The 19,115-nt window shown below is 39.9% G+C and overlaps 1 protein-coding gene across 1 annotated transcript in view; it reads left to right on the plus strand.

The window, feature by feature from the left end:
- Positions 1–19,115, plus strand: part of GRIN3A (glutamate ionotropic receptor NMDA type subunit 3A) — a 70,473-nt gene that overhangs the window by 20,095 nt on the left and 31,263 nt on the right. The window contains exons 2-3 of the mRNA XM_009949482.2: positions 9,355–9,959; positions 15,465–16,512. Of these exons, the coding sequence (XP_009947784.2) occupies positions 9,355–9,959; positions 15,465–16,512 (1,653 nt within the window). The remainder of the gene's footprint in view (positions 1–9,354; positions 9,960–15,464; positions 16,513–19,115) is intronic.

The raw sequence follows: 19,115 nt of genomic DNA on the forward strand, positions 1-19,115 counted from the left end.
CAACATCTTTTTACAGCATTGGCTTAGGATGAACGGGGAAGGTGTCTTTGTTGAATTGCCACCTCCTTACCCATTTGTCTCTGAGATCAAATAGTCTAGTTTCACTCTGCTGAGCTGCAAACACCAGATAGGGTTGCACAGCCTATTGGCAGGCACATAGTCATTTTTAAAAATAATGAGACATGGGGGCACAGCTACTGAGGGTATGAGGAATGCAAATACTCAGGAGGAGTTGAAGACGCTTTCAAGCCATGTTGGAATAGGACTTGTGAGTGAAAATGGGGCTCCAGATTTTATTCCTTGCTGCAGGTGTTAATGGTGAATGAAATCTAATTGGATTAAATGCTGCATGGATACACTGGGTGCATATCAGAAAGGACAACAGCTGCTTTTGTAAAATGGGATCAAACTTCTTTTACCTACATACCATGAATCAGTCTTCTCCATAACCCCTCTCCTTATATGCTACATTTTCTCCCAGAATTAATTTCTGTCTGGTTGGCCAGAATTTTGGTTATGCCTAAAAAGCTAGGTGATACAGAAAGTGTACTCATAGCTTGCTGTGCTTGTGAAAAAGCAGCATTTTCTGGTGATATACTACAACACGTCCACCTTGCTGATGGGAACGTGGAAGCTGTTGTTAACAGGGCAAGGATGGGAATGCCATTGCAAGAGCCCATAAAGCTGAGGAGCCTGGCAGGAATGCATGCCAAGGAGCCCAGTGTGGAGCAGTGCTTGGCAATGTGCATTGTAATTATAGCCTTGGTTGCCAAATTTTCTGTCAACCTTTGCACTGTGTTAACAGTAGTCCTCAAGAGTGAGGCATCAGAGCAGACACTGTGTGCAATTAATGTGAGCTTTAGAAACACTTTCTATATATGAAGACAAGAATTTATTGTTAGTCTGATTAAAGTCCTAGCAGTCTTATCAAACCAGTATTATTGGTCCCAACGATGCTAACGCTTACAAGGCAAATTATGCAAGTACTACAGCTGATTCTCAGTAATGATACAGTTCAAATTGTCATACATGCAGTTCCTGTATCTCTGTTCTCAGATGTTGGGCTCACCCTTCTGTATACCTCTGGGTCCTGAGGTCAGCATCACAAATCTTTAGGGAAACAGAGCAAGTGTGTGTGTGTTTTCAGGGGGTAGGGGTTGTTCGTGGCAAGTGCCTTGTCTATGTCCCAAGATCTCTAAAGGGAGGAGTATTATGTAGATGGCAGGAGCTTCTTCCTCCTCTGGATTTGCTTTTGGTCACTTTTATATGTTTGGTAATATCGTGTGCACGTGTGCTGTGTGCACGTCTGTCCATTCCTCATTTGTTTGCAGTTCCACCTTATATCCACATTTGTGGTATCTCGTACATATTATGTAGTTGATACTTATTCTTTGCTCTCCCTAAACCTAATTTTACTCAGCTCCCAAGGTTGCAATCACCTAGTGGCCAGTAGCTGACCATTGGTGGGTCATGATTTTTAGCCCTGGCACCTCTGGTGGTAAGGCTTCTGCTGTCATCTTGTGATAGCACTTCTGGGGATCCTTGATACAACTCTGTTTGTCCTTTTCAGCAGCCTTTGAACTGTGATTTCTTGATTATCCAAGTAACATTTTATTACTGCAGCCTGATCACACCTGAATCCCTGATCTAGGGTCATTAGTAATCACTCTAAAAGACTAGTAAGAGTTCTTCCATTAGCAGACTCACACCAGAGTGCTCTGGTAGCTACTTCTTCAAGTTAAAGCTGCACCACTGATGTGTTATCAGAATTTCTTTACAACAAGAGGATCTTCCTGCATCGCACCTTCGAGATTAGGAGTGCCAGGTCCAAGGAGGCAGATCTCAGCAAGCTCAAAGTGCATGCACAGTCAGCTCCCAGGTGCTGCCACGGTTTTGGGTCTGCTGCTATCAAAAGTTGAATTACTACCTGCCCTCATGTACCAAAAACTGGACGAAAAAAACCTTTCCTCTGTGCATTGCCTGAATAACAAGCATGGGAAAATTCAGACTGCCTGCTTTGGAGACACTTCAAAACAGAGACCTTTTGACTGATGGCCAGGATGTGGAAAGCACCAATGTTTGTGAGGTGCTTCTCAACAGAAAAGCACACAAATGCCCCTAGACAGTCTGCTGAAGAGCTTTGAGGTGGTTGAATGCCTTGTCTTCTTAAGGGAAGAATTAAATTCTGCTAAATGCTGTTTTCCAACCATTCAGGCTTATAGTGGCATTCAGAAGAACCCCAAAAAGATACACCTCCGTGGAACAGCCAGATGTATTTTGCATCCTTTACAAGTGTGGGAGGAACTGTAATGGGGTAGCTGCAGCATGAATGGCAAATGAGAAATCCTGCTCACAAACATGATAGTCTAGATGAGGCCAGCTGTAAGGAAATGTGTTACTGGGAGATGGCGCTAGAAAGACTGGGGTAGAACTAGCCAAGATCTCCTTGTTCTTGCTGGCAGGTGCTCAGTTACTTGTGAAAATGTGATTCCATAACAGTCGTGACCTTCTAGGAAAAAATACCATGCAGTAACAAATTGTCCATTGTGTCTAATATTCACACTCTTATCTCCTGGCATCTTTTACCCAAACACTTGCAAGGACTTTGCAGACATTGATTACAATACTGTGATGAATACTTGCACTTTGGAGCAAGTGTCACAGACATGGACCTGGCCACATCTTTCTTCCATTTGAAGTGTACTATGGAGCAAAGGTGATTCTCTGGAGTTTTGCATTGACATTTTAATGATGGAGGAAAGCCTGTCATGGAGACTAGTGCAGCTCCCTCTGATCTATTTGTATTAGCAACCATCTGCCTTTTTTTAACTATAATGAAAAATTCTAGGGAAGAAAAAACTATTTTGGCTCCTGGTATCTGTTAGAAACATTCTTTGTCAAACTTTAAATGTTGGATTTTTATTTTTTTTTCCTCCTGGAGAAAAAAGCATGTTGAAGTTTTTGAAGTAGTATTACTTATGATAATTTATAAGTGTCTATGAAGATAGCTTTCCAAGAACAGCTAAAAGTTTGTATTTTATATTGCCTCTCTGACCTTGTAGAGAGCTGTACATATTCAGAGTAGTTTGGAGTACTTGTATGTAGACATTAAAGATGCTAAGCAACCTCAAGACATGACTGTCTGGTCTAATGAGAGAGATCATTTTCAGGACAAACTAAGTCAAAAGTTAACTTAATCTAACTCCTGAGGATTTGTGGTTTTTAAAATCAACAGTCAGTGCTTTTTTAGGATCTGCTTATAAGTGTTGCTTGGATGGATGCCAGGCTTCTTTTGCTGCAGGAATCAGAATAGCTCTGGCTAGTCTAAGCTAGCTTTTCTCTCTCAGAAGCTTTTAAACCATCCGCAAAAATAGCCTTTAGTGTGGGGACTACATAGCCTTTATATAAATAGCCTTTAGTTTCAAATCACCATCTTAGTCAAACAGGTGTATATGTGGAGACAGATATGCAGAAAAAGAGGAATTCGTGAAGTCGTCCTTCTCTTTCTGGGCCAAAGCAGGTCTGGGATATTCTTCCCCAGAGAACCAAAAGTCTAAATAGCAGAAGAAGTGTACTACTGGTATTTTTAATCATACTGATGCTGCTCCTTAAACAGATGCTTAAGTGTTTTGCTGGGTGAAAGCCTGAGAGCCAAATCTAACACTTACTGACGTCCGTGAGAAGGCGCTGGGGGTTTAACTGGGACCGGGAGAGAGCCCAGGAGCAGTGCAACACCCAGGCCAAGCTCGCAGTGCTCTTCACAGGGGAGTGGAGGGATGTGTGCCTGCCCTGCACACCACTTCTGTCTCTGCAGAAGCTGCAGAATGGATTTTGAGAAGAAAACCTGGATGCTTCACACTCCACTGTGGGAACCTGTCGGGGTATGGCCTTTTGGCCACAGTCTCCCCAGCAGGTTCTTCACTCTCTGTAGGTGTGCATGCTGGTGCACACCTTCCCTCTATAGCTTCTGGGCGGACCGTGCAGCGACTGGGATGTGGTATGGTGGGCAGCTCAGCAGCTGCTCAGACAGGCTGGCAGGACCTCTCCATCCGAAGTCTGTCCCATGGTCTGTGAGCTGCCAGCACAAAATTCTCCTTGAAGTATTGCAGTTTCAGCAGTAAGGCAGTTACTAAAAAAAAAAAACAACCCCAAAACCACATTTCATAGCATGTTTTCTCATGGCATGAAAGGAAGAAGCAATAGGTGTGCCTGTAGCCTCTAGGGAACTGTGTTTTAAGCCTAAATTTTGTAATTTCAACCATGGAAGAAAGAGCTTCCCAGTTTTTGAAGCTTGCTCACAGCTGCCATTTACCTCTGTTTGTAAAGCTATGAGTCCCCGTAGTTTCACTGTAAGCCAGAAGACTTTTTTTTTCCTTCAGTGGAGCTTTCTTTGATGTAATTATATATATATAATTATAAAATATATATAGCCTGTTTTCTCTTTTGTATTTCTTGTCATGAATATGTATTTGAGCACTATCTTTGCCCCCAAGAGTCAGAGGGGAATAATATTTTCTGTGTATTATTTACTTTTGAACAGTTAGCAAAAGTATATTCACATATATGCTTTTAACTCTGCTATTGAAGCTATCATAATGTCAAATAAAATGTCACTGTGGCCATGCCTAATTAGCATTACAAATTTGGTTGAAGAGATAAATGGCCAGATCCTTCAGGTTGTAAGTCAGTCCAGCTCCAGGCATTCATGCTCACAAGATTTACAAGGGCTAAAGATGGGTCTACAGACTACTGAAATGGAGGCTTGAAAAAAATTGCATTAAAAATGCCAATCATGTTTCAGTTGTTAAATGAACCTGCTATCTCAGGTGTCTCACGCAATGAAACTGTAAAACTGCTCTGGTTGGGATACAAAAAGTAAGTCAGTCGTTACCGTCTCTGCTGGTGTATGGGAGTGAAACACATCAGACCATGTAAAGCTTAATAGTCCATGAATGGCTTGGTCCAAAGCCCACTGAAAGTCAGTGGAAAGTCTGCTGGTATCTAAGCCAAAGGCAATTAATCAGAAATTAAGGATTCTAGGCCTATTCTTTACCCAGTAAACACTTAGGTCAGTTCATCATTGCTGGTTTATAAAACAGGAGCTAATGGCATGCAATAAAAAATAAAGCTCTCATATACATAGAAAATGTTTTTGGTACTGACACTATGTAAATGCGAACACATTATTAAAAATAGATCACAATTAACTTTATTCAGATGAGGTTTAATTGTGTGTGTAGTTTGAAGAAAAACTTACACAAGTCATGTAAACTTTAATGACAGCTAGGAGTCAAATTTAAACAAAGAAACTGAATTTCCTTATGAGCTTTGATTGACAGTTTAACTGAAATAGTCAAACTTTACTACTTTCCAAAGTGAGGTAATGAAGGATTTTGCCTAAGAACTTTAATAAGGATGGATGGGCACAGTTCAGTTCACTGATTCTATCTCATAAATCTTCTGTTCCATGACAAGTACAAAGTTACTCAGATCTAAACTATCATTTAAGATGTCAAAAGCCTTTGCTGTGAAATTATGCTGTCTCAGTGATTGCTACTGAATGAATGAATAACCAGTTTTTGGAAGTTCCTCATTAAAAAGCAGTAATTGTTTATTTTAAAGAAAGACAAATCAATAAATATATCTAAAAGCATTAAGAACAGTGTAATATCAAAGGCTCTATACTGACGTGTGACTTATGTGTAATTTTTTTTTCAGGGCCTATATGTTCAACTGCATCCTACAAATGACAAATAAACCTTTCAAAATAAAGTTAAGAAGATATTAAATCCAAACATCTCCACATCCTTCCCTAAAAGGATCTTCTTTTGCATATAAAACCAGTGAATTCAACCAATTGCTCACTAGATGAGGCCAGAGGGAGTTCTTCCAGGTTGAGATGTGAAACAATGTGGCCCATCAGCATCCACTTCCCTTACTCACAGTACAAAGCAAACCTTAATTGCTATTCCTGCAGTGTCTATAGGGGTGTTGTATGGTGGGCTGAGAATTAGCTGAACGTTAAGCAGAAGACAGTTGCCTAGTGGCTGAATTTTATGTATATTTTCAGAAAAATTCTGAAGACAGCTTTGCAGTCTCAATACACTTAATAAAGAGTATGTGTTTGCTACTTTTTCAGGGCTGAACATTCACCTTTCAAGCACATTAACAGGGAATTCAGCAACTAATAAATCACAGTTATGATAAGTGTTCAAAGTGACAGCTGAAGCACAGATGGTTTCACACCAAGAAGCACTTTTAAACGCAGGCTCAGTCTAAAGCAGGTTATCCCAAATCCATGTCTATTCAGTGAGGTGCAGTGTCTCAATACAGGAACAGGCTGTTGGACCACACTGACTCATCCAAGTATGTTGCACATAAGACAGGGACCAACACTAGAGCTCCTGAGGACTAAGCATGTAGCTGCAGTGCTATAGAAGAGTCCAGCCCTGCACTTGAGAATAGCAAGTCAGATGGAAACTGCCTTCACCTACACTGCTGAGTAGAATTATGTCCGGTTTTCTGGCCCTGAGGCAGAGTTTCAATTGCTCTGGACTATGTGTGCTTGATGCTATGTTTGTTCTGAGCCCAGTGTAATGCCCAGTGACCCTAAGGTGTGATCTTTGCCTTCTGTGTATCTTTATCAGTTCAAAGAGTTTTAATGCTGGAAAAACTGTGCCACAGACAAGCAGAAGCCCTCTTGCATATGTGAAACTGCATATGCACTGGGTTTAGGATGAGGACATAGAGATGAAGACTTAAACCTGCTGGATAAGATGGAGAGCCAGTTCTCTTGCAGTCTCATCCATACTGCCTACTGGGAATGATCCCCAAAAGCGAGTGCATGGTATGAGAAAGCTAATTGGCATGTGCCAAAACCAAACCAGTGACAAACTAAGCAGTACAAATGCTCAGGTTTGTTTCCTGGGGCAGTTCTGTTCAAGAGTATGGACACAGCTGTTATTGCTAACTTCTATCACTCATCAGCGCACAGTTGTTTTTCTGCATTATGTACCTGCACCTATACCACTAACAGCTATAGCACTATGCTTGGGATGTTATGCTTCTGAATATACTGAAGAAATTTGCTTTTCCTTGTGTAGGTATGGTCAGGTTGTGTGCTGTCATTGATACATGCAAAATGTTCTATGTATACTGAATAACTTGCTTCTTCTCTAACACTCAAATTAACTAAGCCAGTAGGCTTGCAAAGTTTTGCTGATTGGAGGCGGATCATCTTGTAAAAGTGTTCATACTTTTGTGTGATCTTGGACAGAGAGGACACATGGGAAATCCTTTCTACTGTCTTCTCTTTGTAGTGAGAGACAAACTAGAGTTAATTTACCTGATCATCTCATAACCTCAGAAAAAAAGTTAGTTGCGATTCTGTTTGCATTATTCAAATCAGCTTCTCAAACCCATATATTATGCACAGTGCTTTTTTTTTCCTGAATTAATCATGTATTTTAATTAGTAGGCAAAGTTTTCCAGCATAGAATTCACAGAGCCTGCACAGCTTAGCTTCTTGTGTGTTCTGTAGCTTGTCCCTTATCAAGAGTCAATCCTCTTGTGTCTTATTGACAGTACACGATGTGCATCGATTGTGGACAGTGATCTATGTAAATAGCTTGTTCATGTGTCAGTGTGAAAAATGGCCACAGGTACCAAAGCCAGAGATAACAAAAAGAGCTGATAGACTCTTCAATTACGGTATTCTTTTTATAAGCTCTGAATTTAAATTATCTGCTCTGGAAATCAGATTATGAGTTCATGTAACTGCAAATTAACACAATGAAAGGTTGCTGCTTATAATGGTGTTTAGCTCTTCAGGTTTTTTTTTCTCATTCCACCCCTTACATTTGTACTGGAGAGCCCAGGGTTTTCTTTGGTAGTCTAAATTGAGCAAATATTGTATTATTCCGAATTCATAATGACATTTCTAAGATCCATACAAACTGGAACCTATAATGAACAGTAAAATACTATTAAAATCAAAATGACAGCATTTTATACCAACTTTAAAGACTGTTAAGGTTTGATGCCTCTTACATATAATACATACTAACTACTGAAAATGTAAGAGAATGAAGAACAGACCTTAAGTGTTTAGTAACTTCATGGATAGAAAGATAAAATTCAGATACCTGTGTAGGATAAGATACAATTTGAGGGGGCATGAACACAGACAAATGTTCACATAAAGTCACAACCAAAAGATGCACTGAAACAGGCATCATAATTCACAGTTTTTGAACAGTCTTGTGGCTGGAATCAAATGCCAATATAAAGTAAAATAATTTTTTTAGCAAAGCTACACTGAAGACTGTCAGGTTCTTAGCTGAAACCAAAAGTTGCAACAGTATATAATGTGCTAACTGAAGGCCTGATCGAAACGTTTTGGTAGAGCAGAGAATTATTTTAGAGCAAAATTCCAGAAATTACTTGGATACTTTAATTTTTTTATTCATTACTAAATCTGTAGATAACATTTAACTTTATTTTTGGAACCAAGGGAGGAAGAAAAGTAAGAGAAAAGTACTTATAGATCAGATAATAAGAAAGGAAGAAATATTTACCTTAAGAGAACAGATGAATTGGCCTCACGGCCTTCCTCCTTTTCTGGAAAAGATAAAGCCAAGGGCAATGGTGTTGGGAAACACAACAGGTTAAGTCCTTTTGTATCATCAATGATGTGGAAAAAATGAGTATGGAATGCTTATTTATCAAATATTTTCTAGCTCAGAAATCACTGTCTGCATATCTTAGCCTCTTGTGCATTCAGTAACTCGTCCTTTACCAAAGAATCACTCTTCTTGTGTTTTATTGGCAGTACGTGATGTGCACTGATTGTAGACTGTGATCTGTTTAATTAGGTTACTTATGTATCTGTGTAAAAAGAGGCCCCAACTACAAAAAAAAAACAAACCCACAGATAATAGAAAGGACTGAGGGCTTTTCTTTATTTTCTTATTGTTTACCAAAAAACTTGGCAGCATCCATTGAATTTGGATGAATATTAACACCAAGGCTGAACCTGAGAAGTAAAGGCATACCTTCTCATACCCCTGGTAAGAGAGCAGGGAAATCTTTTCTTTTGAATGCCAAGAAATCCAAAAGTACAAATGGGTTGGAAAGAGACCTATTGGTGACTACTGCATTTGACTCAAACTCTGTCTGGGGAAGCCCATGAATCACAGGCCGTTTAAGCTGGGTGGGTATAAGTTTCCAGGTTTCTCACACAGTTCTCTTGCTGTGATTACTTTGAACTAAATGAGTGAATAAAAAGTAAGCAAACTGATTAACTTTGGGTCCAGCATATTTCTGATCAGTTGTCTTTCATATTTTTAACTGCAGAATCCCCTTCACCTGCAGATGAGTTTAGAAAACTCACTGAGTTCTGATGCTGATGTCACTTTCTCGATCCTTGCGATGAACAACTGGTATAATTTCAGCCTGATGCTCTGCCAGGAGGAGTGGAACATCACAGATTTTCTCTTCCTCACACAACAGAGCTCCAGGTTCCACCTGGGATCCATTATAAACATCACAGCAAACCTCTCTTCAACCAGTGACCTTCTGAACTACTTACAGTTTTACCTGGAGAGCATCAAAGACACAACATCTACCATGGTGATGTTTGGATGTGACATGGAAAAAACACAGAGGATTTTTGAAATAACCACCCAGTTTGGTGTGATGCCTCCAGAACTTCATTGGATTATTGGGGATTCACAGAATGTGGAAGAACTGAGGACAGAAGGTTTGCCACTTGGTCTCATCGCTCATGGCAAGACAACACAGTCAGTCTTTGAGCATTATGTACAGGATGCAATGGAGCTGGTAGCGAGAGCTGTAGCAGCAGCCACCATGGTTCAACCTGAACTAGCTCTTATTCCGAGTACAATGAATTGCATGGACACAGATGAAAGGAATATCACTTCAGGGCAGTATTTGTCAAAGTAAGTTTTTCCTTTTTTTTTTTCTTGTAGCTAATATTTGTGGTATACAAGAAAAGTAATTTTCCTCCACCTCTCCACCATTCTCAGTGGCTTAACTATCATGCGATTAACCCTCTGTAATACACACATTTGTTTCAGTATTTCCTACTGCTTCATTGTTTCTGGGAAAATCATGAAACTTAAACTTAGCCACAGAGGGAGGTTGAGCCAGTTGTAGAAGATGACAGTGTTCCACAGAAGCAGAGATCACATAGAAAAAAATAGGCTAGGTTACAGACTATGCTCTGAAAGTCTTCTGTCTATACTTATGCACATAAGAGGGAAAAGTCAGGGCTAGCGTCAAATTCTCTCAGGTTTTGAGATACCTGAGAGAATAGAAAAACACAGTAAGAATCTTTGCACTACCAAAGCAATCAGAGACTATAAAAGCAGATGTGTAGCCTTTGCTAGTATGCTTCCATGGAAAAGAAACAAAAAAGATGCACCTTGACCACCTCAGAGGCCACTGCTGCTGGTGAGAGCACTCAAAACTACAGTCTTCTCTGTTGCTTGGTGTGGGAGGCTCCTCTTTCAGCTTCTGCTAAAACTATTCCTGTAGACTACTGCTCATACCTATACTGAAGTTATTCTCAAAACTGCTTGGGGACTTATGTCTAGAAATATTCTGGGTTTTAACATATGAGAGGAAAAATTGCATGGTTCTTTTTGAGAACAAACAAAAAGGTCTTTGCTAAGTGTGTGTATTCGTCGGCTAGTTTACATCCAGTGACTGTGGCATATTTTCCCCACATTGCATTTGGTTTTCAGCCTACAGGTTTTGTTGGATGGAGTTAAGATAAAAAGTTCTTGAAGCTTTTTGTATGTTCACAACTTTTTTGAAATTATATCTGAGATGTGTCTTCACAATAATGCGGTAACAGCACTACTCAAAACATAACTATTTGAGATGCTAACAGTTACTTAGTCACCACTAATCCATAACTTACGGGTCAAAACCCCTCTGTTTCCAAAGAGTGAAACAGGGCTTGGGGATAAATACTGGCCTGCAATATCCCCACTGACTTGTGATTTTAATTTTGTCCATTATTCTGGACAAATATCTATTATGATACCTAAGTCCCTGAAAAGTAAAACTCAGCAAGAGACTTCTTAAAGTAACAAATTTTGAGAACAGTAGTTTTATGAAGAGACTTTTTCAGGGTTAAGGAGGGGACAAAGAAAAAGGAGAGCAGAATTAAAGCTCTTAAAAGTATTACTGCAAAATATTTCTTCATCATTGCTTTCTGCAGAAAGCTTTTAGCCCTTTCATGACCAGTGACTGCAGTAACTTTTGTTGTATTTTGGGAGACTATGCAATTTCACATCTATGAAATTTCTTGTCCCTTTACCTCAGTAAAGGTATTGTGGAATAGAAAAAAAGGATCATATGCTTCTTCCCTAGGCATCTGCTTGTAGACCCTAAGAAAGACAAAATAACAGATTAGATAAACCCTTGTCCTGAATTACTACAGCTGTTTCTGTAGTGTGTAAGTGAGACAGATACCTGATGGCCAGTAGTGATGTATTTGAGTTTGCAGCATAACTACTAACTCTGAGTGGTACCAATAATTGCTCAGGCATGAAGCACTGATGGGTAGCTTGACTGTGACCAACCTTGTCCATGGCACGAGTGCTTTTAGGCAAGTGGTGCACCTCCACAGATGAAACTTCTGTCTGGTGCTTAATTGACAGTTGTGGGCAGTTTTCTGTTTGAATGAACCCATCTGTTTTGACGTGTACCCTTGGAGCTATGGTGGGCAGGGATGGAGGAGGCACAGTGGCACAGACCTTTGCCTCCCCTGACTGCAATGTGTAGTTAAACAGCAGCCCCACAGGCTGGCACAGCTGACACCTGAGCTTTCATTGCCAGCACTGCACTCATACATTGGCTGTGCAGACATTTAAATGCCACCCAGGAACAGAATAATGATTGTGAACAAGACCAAGATCTGGTCCATGGCAAAGCATGCTTTTATCTATATGGGTATGGATATTGATATGGATATAGATGTACAAACCCCTGCAGATTTTACTGTTGTAAGTCCTCATCCTTCATTCCTCTTATGATGACATCAATTCCCTGATCTATTCCTGCCTGCTCATGGGAGCATCCTTGTTGACGGAACAAGGCATTAAAATTACAAAGCCTCTTCTTGTCTTATAGCTTTAATTAGGCTTACAGCTTTAACTCTGCTTCTTGGGTAATTTCAGCAGCCTTCTATTTGGTTGCTCATTCCAGTTCTTGCCTCCAGTAAACCTTCCAAGAAAGATGTGGAATAATGAAGCTATCAAGCTTGAAAGAAAATGAAATTATTTAATTAAATCATTCTTAAAGGTACTGCAAAGATACCACTGCTGGAGTATGGTAGCACTGCTAAAGCTCTAATGAGCAGTTCTTACAACAAAGCACATGAAAAACAAGTAAAGCTGAAATGAGCAAATAACCCACCTTGGACTCATTGGTCAAACTGATGAAGTGACGCTTGTAAAGCTTTGATACAGCTATCACAGCCTATTGGTGTGATCATCAGCTCACACATATTGACATGGCATCAAGGAAACTCATTGAGCTCTCAGACCTGAGGATCTGGCCCTTCACATTCTGAAATTTGTACACATTGTCTTTCCATACAAATCTCGGTTGCCCTACTGAAAAGATACTATGCAGATATTGCCAAATTGCCTGTGCAATACTCAGCACTTGTCATTCCCAAAGAATTATGGTAGAGATCGCTATGTTAAATAATGTAGTCAGATCCTCTTAGCTATTTCCTGAAGTTATTGAATGAGGGAGTTTTTACATGAAGTCCCTGGCATGAGTTTCACTAGTGCTGCGTACAGCATATGCAAATGATTAGCAGTCATAGCCACTCATGTATAAAACAAAGTGTTGTTAAAATGGTCTCCCACATGGGTCCCCTCTTTTATATTGATTAGTGTCCTGTCCCTACCAAAAATATAGAACATGCAAATCGGCTGCAAAAGTAAGCCACTAACTCGATAAGGTAGCAAAGTCATGCATTTAAGTGCTAGTAAATCTCTCAGGTAACCACTTTAACACAATTCAACCACAGGACAGGTACAGAGGGCTTGATTCATCCTCATGGGCACATTTATTTGTACAGTGAAAGTCAGAGAACACAGTGCATAAATTCCGCTGTTCTCATTCTACCTGCAGAAATTAAATCTAATGCATTGTTCCATAGCTTCATCTATTCCCAAAGCACCTGGTCTGCAGCATTCTGATATCCAAGTCATGCTGTAGTAACAACATGGGTCCAATTCATCAGAACTTTGCTAGCTTATTCCATCCAAGGACTGGTCTTCTTCAATTTTGGCATTTTGTGAACTGTTAACACTATTTTCTACACTTAAACTTTTTTTTTTTCCCAAATGTTACATACAGACCTATCTACACATGCAGTGGTTTTACTGTTAGTGTCATAGTGATGGCTTCAGCATGTAAGATCAGCAAGGCTTGTAAGGAAGAAGTTGCACAATTTTTTACAAAGACTGAGGAGGAGAGATAAAAACAAATAAGTTTCTGGGCACATAAACCTTTCTTTAGTGCTTAAGATTGCCTTCCCCTGTAAACTTTGTCGTGATAGTGTTTACATACACAAATATTCAAGAAGACCATCAGATAGGAAACACAGGGTAGGAGGAAAGGACTAGTCAAACAGTGGTAGACACCACTGATTAATGAAGGTACTGTATCATTTAGCTAACACTAGACTAAGTGGCAAAGGATTTTAAAAATGAGAATCACATTGATGCACCTGTCCCAATTATAGACACCTATGTGTATTTTTAGGCATAATTTTCAAGACCAAGTTAACACATGCACAGATCAATTGCTTTTGACAGTATTGGCTATATCATCTTTCTCCAAACTCAACCTACTCAAAGTAGACTGCATAAGAAGAGTTTTTAAGCCATCTCAGAGGAGGCTGTCACACACACAAGCACACTCAAAACTGTATTATTTCGTTTTGTAAATTTACCCTTTGCTGAGGACAAAAGCTGATATGATCTTGAGATGAACACAGTCTAGAGTTTTAACTGCTGAAACTCCATCAAAAGTCATCAAAACAAAGGGTAGAGACTGGGCAGAAGTATGCACGCACACACACTTGCTGTGGATTTATCCTTTTCAAATCAATTTAAGGTTATTTTCTATCTGCTCTAACTATTGATAAACAATTCACACTACTTAAAGTTTGTGTGTTGATGTTGAGGCTGGAATGACAGCTATAGCCTTTATACTTCTTTCATACTTGCTGTCACCCGATTCCCAAAACTAATGTGGGGTGTTACATTCTACTGTGAAAGCTAAATTGTCTTCTGAATGCCCCTTGCTGGAGAATACATGCCTGACTTACCTTACACCATTTAGCAGCAATTTAACTCATTTGTTTTTTAATGGAATCACTATTCTAAGACTTACGCACTCTTAGTATGGTCCCACTACAGCCCCTGCAAAATGCTTAGCAGCTTTCTTATTAACAGAGTGCGGTTCAGCTGGTCATGGTGTTTATACTGAAAAGGATTTTCTCCTTATAACACTTATTTCCTGCTCAATTCACTGCTCCTTTATCCATGTCATTTTAGTCTCTCTGATAACAACTTACCAGAAGCTGAATTCAGCATACAAGGAGGACAACTGCTAGCAAACATTGCCAACCGATACAAAGGAAATACTTTACTTTATTGTGAATATCTGGAACGGTAAAAGTCCAAAAATCTCAGTCCAGAATACGCAGTACCAAACTTCATGAGATCTGCTACAATGCCAAAATTGCACTTTTAAGAACATTACTTTTGCAGATATTTTAAGAATTTTTTTTTTTTTTTAAACTGACTGTCCTAGGGCAACCATCTTTCACTGAGTCTCGTTCTTTATTCTGAACTGGCTAACAGTGATTTACCAATGCCAAATTTGCATTTTCAAATCCAGATTTGTTCACTTCAGAGTGCTTGAAAGCCATTGACAGCACTTCAGTAGCCTCTGTTTTGTAAGCTGGATCTTACTGAGATTATTGGATTTTTCTTGGAAGGACATTTCATACATAATTTCCACTCTTGCATTTTCATATATATTTTTATCTAGGAAACTGAGTACAGATCTGGTGAGTTCAGCTTAGAACTAACCTATGTTTCATTAATTTGTAAGGCAAAAGAAACTGAAAAAAATGGTGTTCTCTCATTCATTTTTTCTAGTAAATAAAAAGAATATCTTTCCAAAAGAGTTTTCATTTGCATTAGATACACAGGAGAGCATTCCCAAGTACTTTAGTCGTAAATTGTAGCTTGTTCATTGTGCCACAGGAAAGCTATTAATGATCCAGATGTTCAACAACATCCAAAATCTATTCTCTTAAACATAAATTCATGGTGTCCACATATGCTTTAGCATGATAACTTCAGTTTGCTGCTGCTGATTACTCTGCTTTCTCCTTCCAACAGGTTTTTAGCCAACACAACTTTTGATGGTCTCAGTGGCCACATCAAGGTGAAAGGCTCCTCTGTTGTCAGTTCAGAAAACAACTTCTTCATCTGGAATCTGCAGCACGACCCTGTTGGGAACCCAATGTGGACTCGTCTGGGGAGCTGGCATGAAGGAAAGATAATCATGGACTATGGGATATGGCCAGAACAGGCCCAGAGACATAAAAATCACATGCAACACCCCACCCGGCTGCACCTCAGAGTGGTAACTCTCATTGAGCATCCATTTGTCTTTACAAGAGATGTAGATGATGAAGGTCTTTGCCCAGCAGGGCAGCTGTGCCTGGATCCTTTGACCAATGACTCAGCTGTGCTGGATAACTTGTTTGAAACCCTTCAAGGAGGGAATGACACCGTTCCCATTGAGCTGAAGAAGTGCTGCTATGGCTACTGCATTGACCTGCTGGAGAAGCTAGCTGAGGATATGAATTTTGATTTTGATTTGTACATTGTTGGTGATGGAAAATATGGAGCCTGGAAGAACGGCCACTGGACAGGGCTGGTGGGAGACCTTCTTGCTGGCACAGCTCACATGGCAGTGACGTCATTTAGCATTAACACTGCCCGCAGCCAAGTGATTGATTTCACCAGCCCTTTCTTTTCAACCAGCTTGGGCATCTTGGTAAGGACCAAAGATACAGCAGCTCCTATTGGAGCCTTTATGTGGCCACTTCACTGGACTATGTGGCTGGGGATATTTGTTGCTCTTCATATCACAGCTGTATTCCTCACCTTATATGAGTGGAAAAGTCCTTTTGGCATGACCCCCAAGGGGAGGAACAGAAACAAAGTTTTCTCTTTCTCCTCTGCCCTGAATGTGTGCTATGCAATCTTGTTTGGAAGAACAGCTGCAATCAAACCCCCCAAGTGCTGGACTGGAAGGTTTTTAATGAATCTTTGGGCTATTTTCTGCCTGTTTTGTTTGTCCACATACACAGCCAACCTAGCTGCTGTCATGGTGGGAGAGAAGATCTATGAAGAGCTTTCTGGAATACATGACCCAAAGGTAAAGCATGTCTGTTGTTAACTCAGCCTTTTCTTCTTCCCAATCAAAGTTCACTGCTGCATAGTTTATGGTTTCTAATAAAACCAGAAAGCAATCTATGTGCAGAACAGCAGTTGCACTACAGTTAGTTACCATCTGATGGCATTTCAGCCAGAAAGTTCAGTGAGAGAGGATCTTTAAACATCCATAGATGTAGGGGGTGTATTACAAAGATTGAGGGTGAGAAAGATGGTGGAGGGTTTTGGTGTTACCTACTGCAGAGAAGAAAAGTGGCTTCTACATGAAGATTAAGGATTTAATTTCAGTTCTGAAGTCCCTTTGGCTGTAGTTGTTTTGATCAGTTGGATGATTTGGGTCATCTGAGATGTACGCGAACAAAACAACCACACAGCACAAAGACAAAACCACTGATGTTCTAGGTAGGATTTTGCAAGTATTTCACAGGCCGTAACGGTGCTTACAAAGGCGTTGCTGGCAAAATTCCACAGGAATGCTAAACCAAATGGAGCAGAACTGAGATCTTTTGAAAAATTCTACCTTCTGCATCAAAACAGTGTAATTCACTTTACAAGTAGTCAGACATTTGATTTGCAATGTTGTTTCTGCTGGGAACTGTCATGGGAAGAGATTAATTATGTTGCAGACAACCCATCTGCAAATAGCTTAGACTTCCTAGTATTTTTTGGTAAGGCAAGGAAAAATGTAGAGGTGGGACTGCCTCCACCCACTCTCTCCTCCACTCCCAAGAGGGGATGAAGGGGTCTTCAGTTGGAATTTGCGTCCAGTCATTTTATAAGAGAATTCTGATTTTATTTGCTGCTAAGTAATGATCATGAAAAACATGCATGCAGAATGGTTTGTAGAAAGACTGCATGGCTGCAGGTGACAAAAGAACAGGCACCCTCTTCACCTGACGGTCACTCTAGGGGACAGGGTGATAACAGCAAATTTCTCTTGTTTGTTTGGCACTCTCTGCAGTGAAGGTGTGATTGGATTTGCCACAGTTTTATACTCATGACCTAACTGTTGGTACATAGCTTTGAAACCATCCCCCATTAATTTGTCTCGGGTGACTGAATTGATACAATATTGCGCCACTGGAAAAAGTCATTTTGAGAACTCAAGAACTGAACATCTATTTTGCTTTTGTAAATTGTGTAAATGAAGGTTACATACGTCCCTCCAGACAGCAAAGGCCAAGCTCCCTCTGTTATGTTAGTAAAACCTTGCATTCAGACTAATGACCATAGTTTTGACTTGGTGAGTACAACTTCTGACTCACTTCTTCCAACGATATCTATACTATTTCTACCAAAAGTATTTTAAATGAAGAACAATACTTTTTAAGGTTGGCCTGAGGCACTCTAAAATTGATAGATGGCTTAAAGCAAATTGCTACTAATAATCTGCCCTTCCCCTCCCAGAAAAGTACCATAAATGCTACATCAATAACTTCATCAATTTAAGCTGCATAAGTCCAGGAATCATGTATTTGTTCTATTCAAAGCATTCTGAATAAGTAAATAAGAGCTTTTGGCTGAATTTCTCCAGCTCCGGGTATATCTCTGTTACAGTCATTGTTGTGTGAGCCATAATATTGTCTTGAAAATGAGGTTAGTCCTCTACTCTTTACATGGGCGTCACCTAATCCATCAAATCAAATTGCATCAGACTACATCCTATTTTTCTGCATCATTATTGTGACCACACATGAAGTTCCTAAGACAGGTATGGGGAAATTTCTGCAATTGCAAGAAAATTAAATTATTCTAAAGCTGCACTGTAAAGCTTGGGTGTTGAGTTACAAAATTGAGCGCAAAGTATTGAAGCATATCAGGTGCTGCAAACACAGGTCTTAGTCCTGCACAGAAACACTGATGACTCATGGTGAATGGCCTTAGTGGTCCCATTAAATCAGTGGCATTACTGGCCTTTCCTAGACAGGCACTTCTCTGCTTCATGGACTAGATCTAAGCTTCTGAGTAGTTAGCAGTTTCCAGTGTGGGAATAAGACAGGGTAGATTTTATGGAAGAGGATTTCCTGCCATTACATGAACTACAAAATAGTTTCATGTATTTCATTCATGCATTTGCCTCCAAAGTCTTAGTCTGTAAGAGCATTTATAATAGAAAATGTACTGGTTTAACCTTTTCTCACACAATGCCTGAGCTGGGCCCATTCAAAGTTCTCTGTAAGACTTAAAGCTTAGGTTTGTTAAATGTTTGGGGCACAACAGTTGCAGAGGTACATGAATCACTTTTTAATTAGTTAATTAAAGCATCTTTTATGTGATTTAACGATTTTAGGGGGTGGTTCCAGATCTGCTAACCTCTTTCTTTTCAGTGATGGTGACTTATTTCAAACAGAAGGCATCAGGGTGCAGAAATAATCTTTTTAATTTGAATATACTTCTAAACATTCTCCTGCTGCTTTCAGGTTACATGTGCCCTTGTACTGTGCTTTTGAAATGTATTGAAAAAACAAACCCAAAATAGAGGAGCAACCTTCCTGAGGTGATGTAAGACATGTAATTTCTTCAGGCTGGCAGCCACAAACAGCAAATCCCATCAGAGACTGCGAACAGTCAGGAAGGAAGGCAGGT

The sequence above is a fragment of the Leptosomus discolor genome, chromosome Z, assembly GCF_034619465.1.
Source record: "Leptosomus discolor isolate bLepDis1 chromosome Z, bLepDis1.hap2, whole genome shotgun sequence".
NCBI lineage: Eukaryota > Metazoa > Chordata > Aves > Leptosomiformes > Leptosomidae > Leptosomus > Leptosomus discolor.